At 35.6% G+C, this 13820-nt stretch overlaps 1 protein-coding gene across 2 annotated transcripts; it reads right to left on the bottom strand.

Moving 5' to 3' along the window:
- Nucleotides 1-1832: 1832 nt before the first annotated feature.
- Nucleotides 1833-13542, bottom strand: idh1 (isocitrate dehydrogenase (NADP(+)) 1). 2 transcript variants are annotated; one of them, XM_067409875.1, is made up of 9 exons: nt 13398-13542; nt 10879-11008; nt 6257-6548; nt 5984-6089; nt 5143-5317; nt 4214-4365; nt 3182-3322; nt 2878-3040; nt 1833-2580 (listed from the first exon to the last, which is right to left on the bottom strand). In XM_067409875.1, exons 1-9 carry the CDS (start codon nt 13429-13431, stop codon nt 2487-2489), a joined length of 1287 nt encoding a protein of 428 aa, XP_067265976.1. In that variant the 5' UTR covers nt 13432-13542; the 3' UTR covers nt 1833-2486. The 2 variants fall into 2 exon arrangements, with proteins under 2 accessions (XP_067265976.1, XP_067265977.1); XM_067409876.1 differs by lacking the exon at nt 13398-13542 and adding an exon at nt 11931-12087.
- Between the last annotated feature and the right edge of the window lie 278 nt (nt 13543-13820).

Genomic DNA, 13820 nt, shown 5'->3' with positions numbered 1-13820 from the left:
AAATAAAAATAAAAGCTAACCGTTAACCTATACCTTAAAAGTTCATAAAAAGTCTGAACTTTTCTTGACAGGTGATGCAGGGCGGGATTTGCATCGCATTGGCCTGTATGATGCTCCAGTGACCTCAGCTTGTGCGTGTTTTACATCATTACGTCGGAATCACCACTGGCCTCTAAATCATACTCATAAGGCTTTACTTCCTTTGGCACAATAGTAATCTTTACACTAACACTAAGCCTGTGAATGAGTCTCCATTCACACAGGGAGAATCCAATTATCACAGCACAATGGTGACAGTCTGAGGGATGATGTCTTTATCCTCTCTCTCTCTCTCTCTCATGCTCGATGTCTTTCCCTCCACTCTCCACTCTCACTGGGGTAAAACCATTGTCACAGATATCTAATAAAGTCAAGGACACTTGGCCTGGAGTGTGTATGTAAAATCTTTGTTCAGACTATTCGGTGCTCAGACATACTCTGATTTTCTGGTCACTTGGCGGAAGTCACATTCTGTAGGCCTACATTTTACAATGTTACATGATGTTTTAATTAATGTATTTTCCCATTAAAACACTGACTCCCAAAAAAATTCATAAATAATTACACGAAAAATTAATACAAATATTTAATAATAATAATGATGATGATAATGATAATAATAATAATAATAATAATAATAATAATAATAATAATAATAATAATAATAATAATAGCCAACTAAATACAAATAATTAGAAAATCTCAGTCCTTCTCTGTAGAAAGATGGCAGGCTCCGTGCAACAGGCTGTCCATCTCCGCGTCAGTGTGCTGCCATCTAGTGAATGAACTGTCACAATCTCCTCAACTGACAACATTATTATTTTATCTGGTAACAGACACAATATGATTTTGTTGCTGCAAGTTCAAAATGTAATGGTTAGTAACTAAGGTATTATAACTTCTACAGCAATGTTTTGTAGTCCAGTATTCAATACACTATCGTTTAAAAGTTACCTACAGCAGTGGCTAAAAGTGATGTCTGGAGGGGATAGTCGAGTTATACTTTATTTTGTGTCTTTGTTACAGCGTAATTATACACATAATTACTGAGTAATATTAATTAACTACATGGTTATGGTTAGGATTAGGTTTGGTTTAGTTGCATATAAATATGCATAATTTATAATTATTTCTACAGTAACTAATGTATAACAAGGACACTGTAAAATATTTGTTACTGATATTTGTTTTTAACCACTTTAGCATTCCACTGTACCACCTGTGGTACAAATACCACACAAAAGAGACCTTAGGAATGCTAATGACCCTACAAGTTCAATTAAAACATCAACATGTGAGGAACATATTTTATATTTATTAAATAGTTTATATATGAGGGAAGAAATACTTATTTGCCAAAAAAGGCAAGCAATAGGTTTTATTATACTAAGCAAAAAAAAAAAAAAAAAAATTGGCTAAAAATTATATCTGCACAATTTGGTGTTTCATTGTATTATCACAAAGACTCCAAGCACAACTATGCCAGACGTGAAATACTTAAAAGAGTAAAAACTAGCCTCTGTGTCTTTTTACCCTTTTGGAAGGAACAATTATGTTGGGAGACTGTGCTACATAGATTTTATGGAGATTTCGATCACAAAGACTTTTAATCATAGCATCAATTTGCTCATTCACATTGTTTTTTGATCATTGTCCCTGCTTGCAGTATTTTAAACTATATAGTGATACCAATTTGTTTTCCATTAAGTTGCTTCAGTTTTTGTCACATTACATAACACATTATATTTCACACAACAAATTTAATAAATGAACAAGATAAGACAAAACTCATGAGATAAAAAAAGTCTCATTTATTATTGACGTCATATCACAAGACCTGATCACATGAGCACACAGACTGACATAAACAGAAGCATATAAGGAAATTAATTTGTAAAACGGTGACAGACAGTGGTACAGAGTGTTGAAGAATGAAGAGGAATGTCTACCGGTGCTAACTACCAGCGTTTCAGTTAAAAGCAGGTATTTAGACCTAATTTCACTTCTCTTGGAATGGCTTCAAGAGTGGCTGCCTGAAGATGAGACAATTACACATGCAGATTATAAGGCAACAGTTGTTCAAGCACCTGACATATGGGTTGTACCCTGCACTATAGCAGTAGAACATAAATGCACATATTTATGCACTACAGGAGACATGGTTTAAAAAGTTGCAATGATAAAATGTATAAATAGGGATAAAAATGTCCTATATTACTGTTTCCAATTTATAATGAAGGTTACAGTAGCTCCTTCCATTTAAAAAGGCACTTTCATGTCTTCCAGTTGAAAGTGCACTGCTCCCCTACTGGTTGTAGTGGTCCATTTCTCTGTCTTTGGCCCCAGTTAGACAGGAGAAGAGGCTGACAGAGTCTGCGGCTCGACATGGGTTGAGGGCTACGTGTCAGTGTGTGTGTGCATGGACACCTCAGCAAAATCCAGCAGCTTTACAGTTTGGGCTGGCTTGACAACTTAATCTTCAGATTCTCAGCCAGTTTGTCCAAGAACTCAAAAGTGTTGAGGTAATCTGAGCGTTTAACACTGCGAAGAAATGAACAGAAAAAAAAAAACATGAAATATATATTTGCAAAGGCTTATTATGTCTTGTGGATATACTTTTGAAAACTGTATTTTTACCAAGTGTTTTTTTTTTAATGCAATATCAAGCTTTTAACACTGAATTCATGAAGTCTAAGTTCTAAGTCCCCTTTAAGTGATCAAATCAACATGTCTAACACCACTCTGACAAAAGCATAATAATTGAGAAAGCTTTCTAATGACCTTCAATAAATACCATATATTTTAGAGCAAGTGACCCAGAGTAGATAACAGACATACTTAGACATGCCCTTGATGCAGATGGCCAGGTCCTTGGTCATGAAACCAGCTTCAATGGTCTCGACACAAACAGCTTCCAGTGCCTCAGCGAACACACGCAGCTCTGCATTCTTATCCAGCTCCGCCCGGTGCAGCAGCCCTCGCGTCCACGCAAAGATAGAGGCTGATGAGATAAAATTGTGAGGGATAAAGTTGCTTTTTGCGATGACCACGTTTTTATATGATCATGAAAAGCAGTTTCTGTGTGCATCATCTGTGCATTTCATTGATTATGATAAGGCAGTGAAGTAAGTGTTTTCCTCACCGATGGGATTGGTGGACGTCTCCTTGCCCTGCTGGTGCATACGATAATGCCGCGTGACGGTGCCATGGGCTGCCTCAGCTTCTACTGTACGCCCGTCAGGACACACGAGCACGCTGGTCATCATACCCAATGACCCATAGCCTTGAGACAGAGACCAGAAAGTTTACTCACTATAAATTTCATCATTCTTTCACAATACATTCACAATGAGTAATGCCATTTCACAAATTCATGATAAGGCTGGACGCATATTCATACTAAGCCACCACAAAAACATTCACAAGTTTTTAACTCAAAATTATACACTATTCAAAAATTTGTAGGATTTTTAAAAGCTTTTGAAAGACGCTCTTAAGCTCACCCAGGATGCATTTACTGTATTTGATCAAAAATACAGTGAAACTGTACTATTGTGAATTATTACACTTTTAAACAAGTTTTCACTACAGTTTTAAACAGTTTTTATATATTTTAAAATGTAATTTATTCCTCTGATGACAAAGCTATTACTCCAGTCTTCAGTCACATGATCTTTCAGAAATCATTCAAATATGCTGATTTGGTGCTCAAGAAATATTTCTTACTAGTTGCTAGCTGCTTAATATTTTTGTGGAAACTAGAAACCATGAAACCTTTTTTCTCTTCTTTCAGGATACTTTAATGAACAGAACATTCAAAAGAATTCAATAAGGAAATTATAGTAACAATGTAAAAGTCCACACTGTCTCTTTGAATCAACTTAATACATTTTTGCTGGTTAAAAGTATGGATTTAAAAAAAGAAAGAAAGAAAGAAAGAAAGAAAGAGAAAGAAAGAAAGAAAGAGAAAGAAAGAAATCTTACTGACCCCCAACTTTTGAAAGGTAGGATACGCTGAGAAAATCCATAATTTTTAAAGATGTTTTTATTATGTTCAGTGCTGAACAATTCATTACTGTTTTTTTTTTTTTCATATGTTTTTGGCATTGTTGGGTGTAAAAGATAATTATCAATAATGAATCTCAATAATATATGTTATGTTAGATGTACTCACCCTGAGCTACAGAGTCTGACTGCACGTCTCCATCATAGTTCTTGCAGGCCCAGATAAACCCACCTTCAGACTTCATGGCCTGAGCCACCATGTCATCAATCAGCCGATGCTCATACCAGATGCCTTTGGCCTCATACTGAGCCTTATAGTCTCTGCAACACAGACACACAGTCTCAGAATGTTTTTTTTTTTTGCTTATTCAGTATGGACATATGCGATTTTGAGTAGATGTTTTTGCTTTAATTTCAAGAAAGGAGAAAATCTTTCATAATGAAAAAATTTAATGCTTTTATTGACTTACATGTAAGCCTTTAACACTAGTTTTTTAACAGGCAGATTTTTAGTTAGCCATTTACTGTATGTACGTATGATATGTCTGAAAGCTTAAAAATGGTGCTTTTGGAGGTTGCATTCCAAAGTAGGAAGGCATCAAGGCATGTCCGAATCCAATATTAACTTCACTTCCTGTCTCCTGAGATACCTTCGTCTGATGGATTTTTGAAGGAAGCATAGATTGCTGCCTTTGATATCTCCCCAATAAAGAAAGATAGTGTCTGAAAGTTGCAGTTGGTGGTCAGTTTGTGTAAACATTTTTGACCAAAGTTTTCCACTTTTGATGTCACTTCTATAGATAAGTTAGTATTGTACTAATTAAATATTCGCTTAGTTATCACCGAAGCGCTCTCTATTTTGCTGTAGATCATTTAACAGTAACAGTGCCTCAGAAGTCTGTCCAAAGTAAATTTTGTAAGATACCTTCATGTGCCAACGCTTCCTGCAATGTCATTGCCTGACAGCGCAGCGAGGCAACAAGTCAGCTGCCTAAGTTTTGGTTGTAGCCAATGCGTTTTTAGTTCAAAAGATCATATGTAACTAGATAAGATCAAGGTTAGTTTATTCAAATACGCAACCATTTCATGGTGACTCACTTTTCATAGATCTCCTGGAAAATATCTTTGAAACGCCCATCATATTTCTTCAGGATGGTGTTCTTGGTGCTGAGGTACATCGGCCAGCCTTTGGTCAACCCCATCTGGAAAGAGCTGTGAGCAAAGTCCCGGATTGACTTGTCTGTGTTGTACATCCCCAGAGCAACACCAGCACCTAAACGTATATAATTATGATATTTGTCAAGAAAACCTGGTCTGAAAGCAGATATGCATGTGTGAAATTAAATTTAAAATCATGTAGGCTACATTCCAAAAAACACTCATTTCATCAGAACGCTCTGATGAACAGTCATTTCATCAGATCAGTATTTGCAGAGCCAGGACAATGTTAATCTGGCCACGTGGCCTTATACTGTAACATTGACTAGACAAACTTGTTCAGTGCTCAAACAGGTGACAGTCCACTGTGCATCAGTCCATCATCATACAGAGATATTTACACATCTTTGGAATACAGAAGGGCTGCATCCAAAAACTCATACATCCTATATAGTAGCCGAAAAACAGTATGAAAAGAGTAGTGTATATGAATTCACAGTATTTCCTGATACCCAGATAATCTTCTTCTTCTGGTGAGATTCTGAAGTGCGCATACAAATGAACAATTTGCAATTCTATGAGGATTTCGGATGAGCCAAGGACTGTGCCATAGTAAATAATTCAGATCAAATTAATTCGATTGTTTAAAGTCTGCATGAATGGAAGTTGGAATAGTCTTGTGACATATATTCAAGTGAATCAGCTTCACAAACAAGAAAAAAAAAAAAAGAGGGCAGGACTTCATTTTGTGCAGCAGGAATTGATTGGATGGTTGTAGTACCTTCAAAGTCATGGACAACAAACTTAAGCGGTTCTCCTCCATTTTTGGGTGTGTAAATCATTTCCAGTGTTCCAGGGCCTGGCACAACGAAATCTGTAGCCTTGTACTGGAAAAGTGAAGAGATTATTTTAGAAGACCTTTTACCTGTAACGTAATCTTACCAAGATTAAAATATGTTTTCTTAGGCATGTGAATTTTGATAAAACAGCAGCAATATGATAAAGTTAAGAAATATGTATTAGACTTAATTATATACATTCTAACATTCCATACCTGGTCTCCATGTGCGTGCCTGCCAATTATTATAGGCTTGATCCAGCCTGGAACCAAGCGGGGAATGTTTTTGCAGATAATAGCCTCTCGGAACACAGTGCCACCCAGGATGTTCCGGATTGTTCCGTTGGGTGAGCGCCACATCTTCTTGAGCTTGAACTCCTCCACGCGCTTCTCATCAGGAGTGATGGTGGCGCACTTGATGCCAACATTGTAGCGCCTCACAGCCTCTGCTGCTTCTACCGTCACGTTGTCGTCGGTGGCATCACGGTTCTCCATTCCCAGGTCATAGCTACCACACAGAGAGGAAAAAACAAACCTTAGATTTTTGCTCATCTATGAGAACTATTCTGTGATGTTCTTGACATTAATAATGATTATGTATTTGTTTGCCTTTTATAGTTTGCAAATTTTATATTTATATAAACTCAGAAAATTATAAAGCTCTATTATAAAGGTTTTACTATTGATACTACTTTCCTTGAGCACCAGAGAAACAAGCTCGCAACCATCTTTAGGAAACCATCTCGAGGAAAGGGAATTTTTTTTTTAAAAGCAGTTCATTCATATATCTATTGATCTTACCTACATGCTGTGGAAATACAAACCAGAAGATGGAACACAACGAGTGCAGCACTGAAAAGGGCATGGCTACATAAGGTCTATAGCTTATAACCTGTCTGTAGTGCAGTGGACTGTGGACATATAAGCAGGTTTGAGTCCGACCTGGGCATTGTTCCGATCCCATTTCCTTCTCTCACCCCTACCTTCCTGCCTACATTATACTTTACTATAAAAATGTTTATAAACAAAGTTATAAAAAAGTTAACTCAGTTCATACGGACAGCCAAATTGGTAATGTTAGACTCAGAACTACCTTACACAACACAATCTGAACACTACCAGTCAAAAGATGGCGCCCCACGGCACGCTTTAAATTAGGTCAGTGGGAAACTAGTGCCATGGTAATTTAGCACAAAGACACTGTGTTCCAGTGAACTGAAATAGAACAAGTCATTTCTTACTGCGTTAAAACAGACAGAATTCTATTACAATTTAAAATAACTGTTTTCTATTTTAATACATTTTATAATGCAATTTAATTTTCTTCAGCCATTACTCCAGTTTTCAGTGTCACATTATCCTTCGGAAATCATTCTAATATACCGATTTGCATCAAAAGAAACATTTCTTATTAAACATTGAAAACAGTTGTGCTGCTTAATATTTTTGTGGAAAACATGATACATTTTTTCAGGATTCTTCAATGAATAGAAAGTTCAAAATAACAGCATTTATCTGAACCAGAATTCTTGTGGAACATTGCAAATGTTTTTACTGTCACTTTTGATCAATTTAATGCATCATTGCTAAACAAAAGCATTAATTTCTTTAAAAAGAAAGAAAAAAAATTTTTTACTGTCCCTCCCTAAACCATTAATTGGTAATGTATATGCTTTTTTGCCCTCTCTACACTAATTGTAGGGGGGGAATCTGTTGAATTCGGTAGAAAGCATTTAAATATGGTAAAATGTGTTAGCTGAGATGTAGCTGAGAGTACTAGAGCTGAACGGTTTCAAAATTATTTCAAAACGCAATTACAATCCAAAAATTAATCAATTCTGAGGCACAGACTAGAGGGCTGAATTGGGATCCCACAGACCCAACGTAAATCTCACGGGAGTGGGCAGTGTTACCTGTGCTGTAGGTGGGATTAGGCAGTAAAAAAAAAAAAAAAAAAAAAAAAAAATATACAGCGCAGATCCCCATGGTCCATGGATTTGCCACGTAACCAGAAAAGGAGTCAACAAATGAAGCTCACCCCAGTCAATCAGTAACATTTCATATTATTTATTTTCTTTTGCTATATGTTAATTATCTAGGCTACATAAACAACTGTAATAGAAAACAACCATTTTTTTTTTAATAACAAAAAAAACGTGTATTTTTGGGCTAATGTAACACCTAAATTGAAATAATGCAAATTCACGCCTGTACATTAGATTGGCATGACAGCAGTTGCGCATTCTTGATTGCAGAAGAATAGGATGCAGGAGAATAAAGTTTAAAAAAAAAATTCTAAAGTCCTTTTTGCTTATGGTTTAACAATCAAAGGTCAGCAGCAAGTACATTGGTCAATAAAGTGAGATTAAATGCATAAAAATATTTGTTTTATTTAACATATTTAATTATTGGAAGTTTGCGCAGTATTCTGATTTTGCATTTCACTGATTTTATTCATTTTGAGGAATTCTGATTTTTTTCTGTGCAAGTGAGATTAGTAAATGCATGCTCATATTTAGTCTAGAACTTCAATAACCATCATGATTACACACATCTCTGCGTTTATGATCTCTCTCAACATGGGGACAATAGAGCTGTCAGTCAATAAATGGGGGAAAAAAGTAACTTGCGTTACTTATTTGAAAAAGTAACAATTAAAATATTTTGCTGTAAATTTAAAAGTAATGTGTTACTTTACTAGTTACTTGGGAAAAGTAATCTGATTACGTAACTCAAGTTACTTGTATTGCGTTACAAGTAATTTGATCTCCAGCTACCAAAAACATGCCTTCAAACCAATGAATAGTCAGGCATATTCAAAATAAAGTTAAATCCATGCTGATTTAAATTCGTCAAAGCAACTTTCACTCGTGCTCTGAGCAGCTGAAAGCAAATGAAAGGCCTCATCTGTTCTGTATGTGTGTGACTGAAATGATGAAGGCATCCTTTCAGAGTTTCTACAACTAGCAAGGAAGAGTGTGACACACTTAACACGCTTTAGATAAAGCATCCCTGAGCAACAACACAGGGGAGCTTTCGGAACTTTCCCATACTTTCCTTGCTCTCGGTCCTTGCTTTTGTGTCAAGTATGCTGTGAACTTTCACCCACTTCACTTCACTTGCTATAATGATTCTGAAAAACGTGCTGGCGCTAGAGGATTTAGAAATATCAGAACAATTTCTCATACATTTTTTGGGCTACCATAGACTTCGCTCAGTTTAATCCATCAATAAAAGCCTGTAATACATAAAAGGCATTCAACAATGCAACTAAAGGATGTTGAGGGGTAAAGATACGCAAACAATCTTACAACACAAGCTCAAAGAGCAGTTCAGTGACTGAATGAACATGAATCAAGATATCCCACTTAAGTGACGACACCTTGTTTGCTAACATACGGATGATACTCTTATCAGTCTGATACGGTTTTAGTTTGCACTATTCTAGCAAACTCCAGGTCAAGTTCATGCACTTTATTCATACTTCATAGCTGAAGAGCCACTCAGATCAAACTGTAACCACAAGCTCAAAGTTCAGATGCTGACAATTCATGACAATTTCAAGAGCAGAAAGTGATGTTGGGTAATAAAAGTTAACTTGTGAGATGATAACACTTCCCTTTGGCCTTGAGTATTACCACATTGTGGCCTGAAAAATCTGTACTGACAAACAGGAAATGTCATATTTGAAATCTTGGCAAGTATCTGCTCAGTGGTGTGATTACTGTTAGTAATGCAGTTATTGCCACAAAAATAAATGGAATTTGAAAAGTAAATATTAATTTTATTAAATATTCATATTTTTATATTTAGAGAAATAAAAAGATTTTGAAAAGAGGTCTATATTAATTTATGATTTTATAGTAGAAACAATAACTGTAGTGACAACATTAAAGGATTAGTTCACTTTCAAATTAAAATTTCCTGATAATTTACTCACCTTCATGTCATCCAAGATGTTCATGTCTTTCTTTCTTCAGTCGAAAAGAAATGAAGGTTTTTGATGAAAACATTCCAGGATTTTTCTCCATATAGTGGACTTCAATGGTCCCCAAATGGTTGAAGGTCAAAATTACAGTTTCATTGCAGCTTCAAAGAGCTCTACACGATCCCAGATGAGAAATAAGGGTCTTATCTAGAGGAACTATCGCTCATTTTCTAAAAAAAAAAAAAAAAAAAAAAAAAAATTTTAACCATAAATGCTCATCTTGAACTAGCGCCCTTCTTCTCTATTAGAATTCTGGCCGTGTAGACACTGCTAAGTGTATTACTGCCCTCAACAGGTCAAAGTTTGAACTAAATTGTAATATGCAATATGCTAGTGCAAGTATATAACAATTAGTTCAAACTTTGACCAAGAAGAGAGCTAGTTCAAGATGAGCATTTATGGTTAAAACGTAATTTTTAATTTTTTTTTTTGGAAAATGAGCGATGGTTTCTCTAGATAATACCCTTGTTTCTCGTCTGGTATCGTTTAAAGCCCTTTGAAGCTGCAATGAAACTGTAATTTTGACCTTCAACCATTTGGGGTCCATTGAAGTCCATTATAAGCAGAAAAATCCTGGAATATTTTCATAAAAAATCTTAATTTCCTTTTGAGTGAAGAAAGAAGGACATGGACATCTTGGGGGTGAGTAAATTATCAGCAAATCTTAATTTGAAAGTGAACTAATCCATTAACTTTAGTGCTATGGTTACAAATGTTTGTAAGTCATAACTAATTGGCAGCAAAATTGGATTAAATCAGATAAGCATGTATTCACAAGGGAAATCAGACATAATGATAGAAACCCCACCTGCCGTGAACGTAACACACAAACACACACATTTAATCTCACCTGTGCAGGTCGAGCTCCAGATAAGGAAAGATGAGTTTCTCTTTTATGAGCTCCCATATTACTCTAGTCATCTCATCTCCTTGCATTTCAACCACAGAACCGGCTTTGATCTTCTGAGACATTTTGGACCCTGCAAGATCAATGATGGTTATTTGAGAAAATGTATAGTAGTGTTAGTACTTCCTCCCTGAAGAATGAATAGATTCCACTGAGGAAAAAAAAAAGTTACACAACCAGTGATTCAGCATTTTTGCCTTAAACCTGTTTTAACGGACAGCATTTTGGAGCTTGCAGACTAATAAGCAAAAAATGTCAGATTTAGAAGTCTGTAACATAAAAAATACAGTCTGTTTTTGTTTTTCAGATATGCAAGGCAATACCGTGGTATTTTTGGACATAGTAGTATGTACCATACCATTCTTTTAAGTACATATCTTTTAAGCACAGTTCAGTATTGTATTACTATCTCTGTATTAATGTCACAGCTTTTGTGAAAAACATCAGTTAGTTCAGGCAACTAAACAGCACCTTACAGACAGGCAACCACTGTGTAATAAGACACTGACCTTTTATCCACCATGAGAGGTTAAGTGTATCTTTGTATCAATTGTGTTACTCTTTAAAAATGTATCAACGTTTTTTTGTTTTGTTTTTTGCAGTTCCACAAACTGGCACTGGTTACATAAAGCAAATTAGGACAAAGGTAAAATACAGCCCGTGCAATACTGATTTACACACATATCTTGATTATTTTAATAAATTAAACATAATGAAGCTCTAGTCGAATGTGGGGGTTATTTGTACTAACTGTCGTAAAAATAATTAATTCAACATAAACAATCCATTAAATAGGTCAATTATATGTGATCACCGAGGTTTTAACCCTTATGTTTTCGTCTTTTCTGATGAATGCATCACTTTTATAGTGTTTTCTTCGATACGGAACTACATACCAGTAGCACTTTGCAAGAAACGTCAAATCAAACGACAGCTACTGTAATGTGATTACCGACTATTCTAAAAGATCTCGCAAATCAAAATACGACGCCTACCTTTTTCTTGAGATTGTACCGGAGCAAATAAAGAGACCTCAAATGATGTGTCCTATGGAGGCTTGAAAGGTTTTGTACTAGTCTTGGAAGGCGTTGTTTCGGATCAGCTGAGCGGAAGGCATAGGCTCTCCTCTGCTCTGCTCATACATTTACTCCTCGATCAGATAATCCTCCACCAATCCACGAGAATAAGGAACTAAACTCAAACGACTAGCCCCTCCCTCTTTATGCATCTCTTTGGGAGGCATATGCTTCTAGATAATAACAGTTTGGGGTGGGAAAGACACTTGTATTCCTCTAGGTGGCGCTATGCAGCTCAAAAAGCCGAATCCATCGTTGAGCTGCAAGACAACAAACGCATTTTCTTCACCATCTAAAATTGAAATATGGCAAATAATTAAGCAATTACTTTGAATAAACGAATAAAATAAATTCACTTAGCACACAAAACATTTAGAATCATAAACATTTTTTTTGTATTCTGATACTAAAATATATATATACAAATACTGAAACAAAAAATATCTTTGAGTTTTTTTTATTACGCCAATTTGTTTTTTATATATATAAAAAAAAAATAATAATAATAATAAAAGTTCATTATATGCAGGATAAGGAAATCATTTTAACATTGATAGCCTAAATGTCTTATTTTTAAGTTGGAAATGTCGGACTTCTGACTTTCACACTGAATTCTGGGGTTTAATTCTTGGTGAATAATGTTTCATTTTAAACATAGATGCAAAACAACAACAATAGTAGTAGTCAGTTTTTGCTGCTATTTGGATTTGTTGGAATTGCATTAAGTTTTTTGTGTTTAATGATGCATGTTTTGGATTTCATTCACACATAAAAAAAATGCCTTAAAAAAAACTTAAACTGTGATTGGTGACGTCGATACAACGCAGAGGAAAGTAACACATACCACGTGACTAATGCGCTTCTATGGCAGCTGTCTTGTCAATATTTCTCAGATATATAGAGACAATGAATAGAAAATAAACATTGAAGAGCTGAAACAGAAAAATCTTTTTAGACCCATCGTGCCTGACAACTTCGAGACAGTCCGCGGGCCACCAAGCCCTGCCCATTTTAGACCACCTTTGCAAATTCTATTCACATTTATCGTACTTCTAGGATCCTTCCTTTCTGTTTAAATTTGGGCTGCGTGCTATTTTAAGGTATTGCGTTCTATTTACAGGTGAATGCTGTCAAGTATACGCTGAATTGTGTAACATAATAACCGCGTCATAAAAGTGCGTCTCTTGAAGCCAACAAAGTATCAAAATAAGTGGTATACCAATTGCAATATTCAAAAACCAAATTGTTAATGGTTTTGTAGCGGCCCTTACACACAAAACAAATGGGTGAATGCTAATTATCATGTATCCTGCAAACTTTTAGCAACAAAAGCAAAAGAAACAGTAAGAATATAATACAGGTAAGACAGATACAGGTTCAGCCAACCTCCAAAACGCATTCTGTTTCGTGAGCAGTCCATCTTCTCAATCCATCTTCACGAGCAGGCTGCTCTTCAAGTGCGTAACTGTATTTATCCTCTGAGTTTGCGTGAGCAGCAAGCAAGAGTCCATGAAAGTGAGCAGTCGTTTGGTAGCCTATCTCCTGTCTGAGTGCAGAATTCAGACTTACCGGCAGATGTCGCAATTTCATTACTCGGTTTATATGCAAGTAAGTCTCCAAGTGTGGGTCAAACACCATATTTTGTTATTTATACTGGTGTGTACTGTAATGGTTTAGCACAGTATTTTAAATAGCAAATATGATAATTTTTAGATTAATAATTTAATATTATAAATGTGTAAAATATTATATAGCTTATTGCATTTTTTTCCCAGCTCACTGCACTGTACTATTAGATCTTTTATTAAT

The sequence above is a fragment of the Chanodichthys erythropterus genome, chromosome 14 (genome assembly GCF_024489055.1).
Source record: "Chanodichthys erythropterus isolate Z2021 chromosome 14, ASM2448905v1, whole genome shotgun sequence".
Lineage (NCBI taxonomy): Eukaryota > Metazoa > Chordata > Actinopteri > Cypriniformes > Xenocyprididae > Chanodichthys > Chanodichthys erythropterus.
The sequence above is the reverse complement of the archived record's forward strand: the minus strand, read 5'-3'. Positions and strand labels throughout refer to the sequence as shown.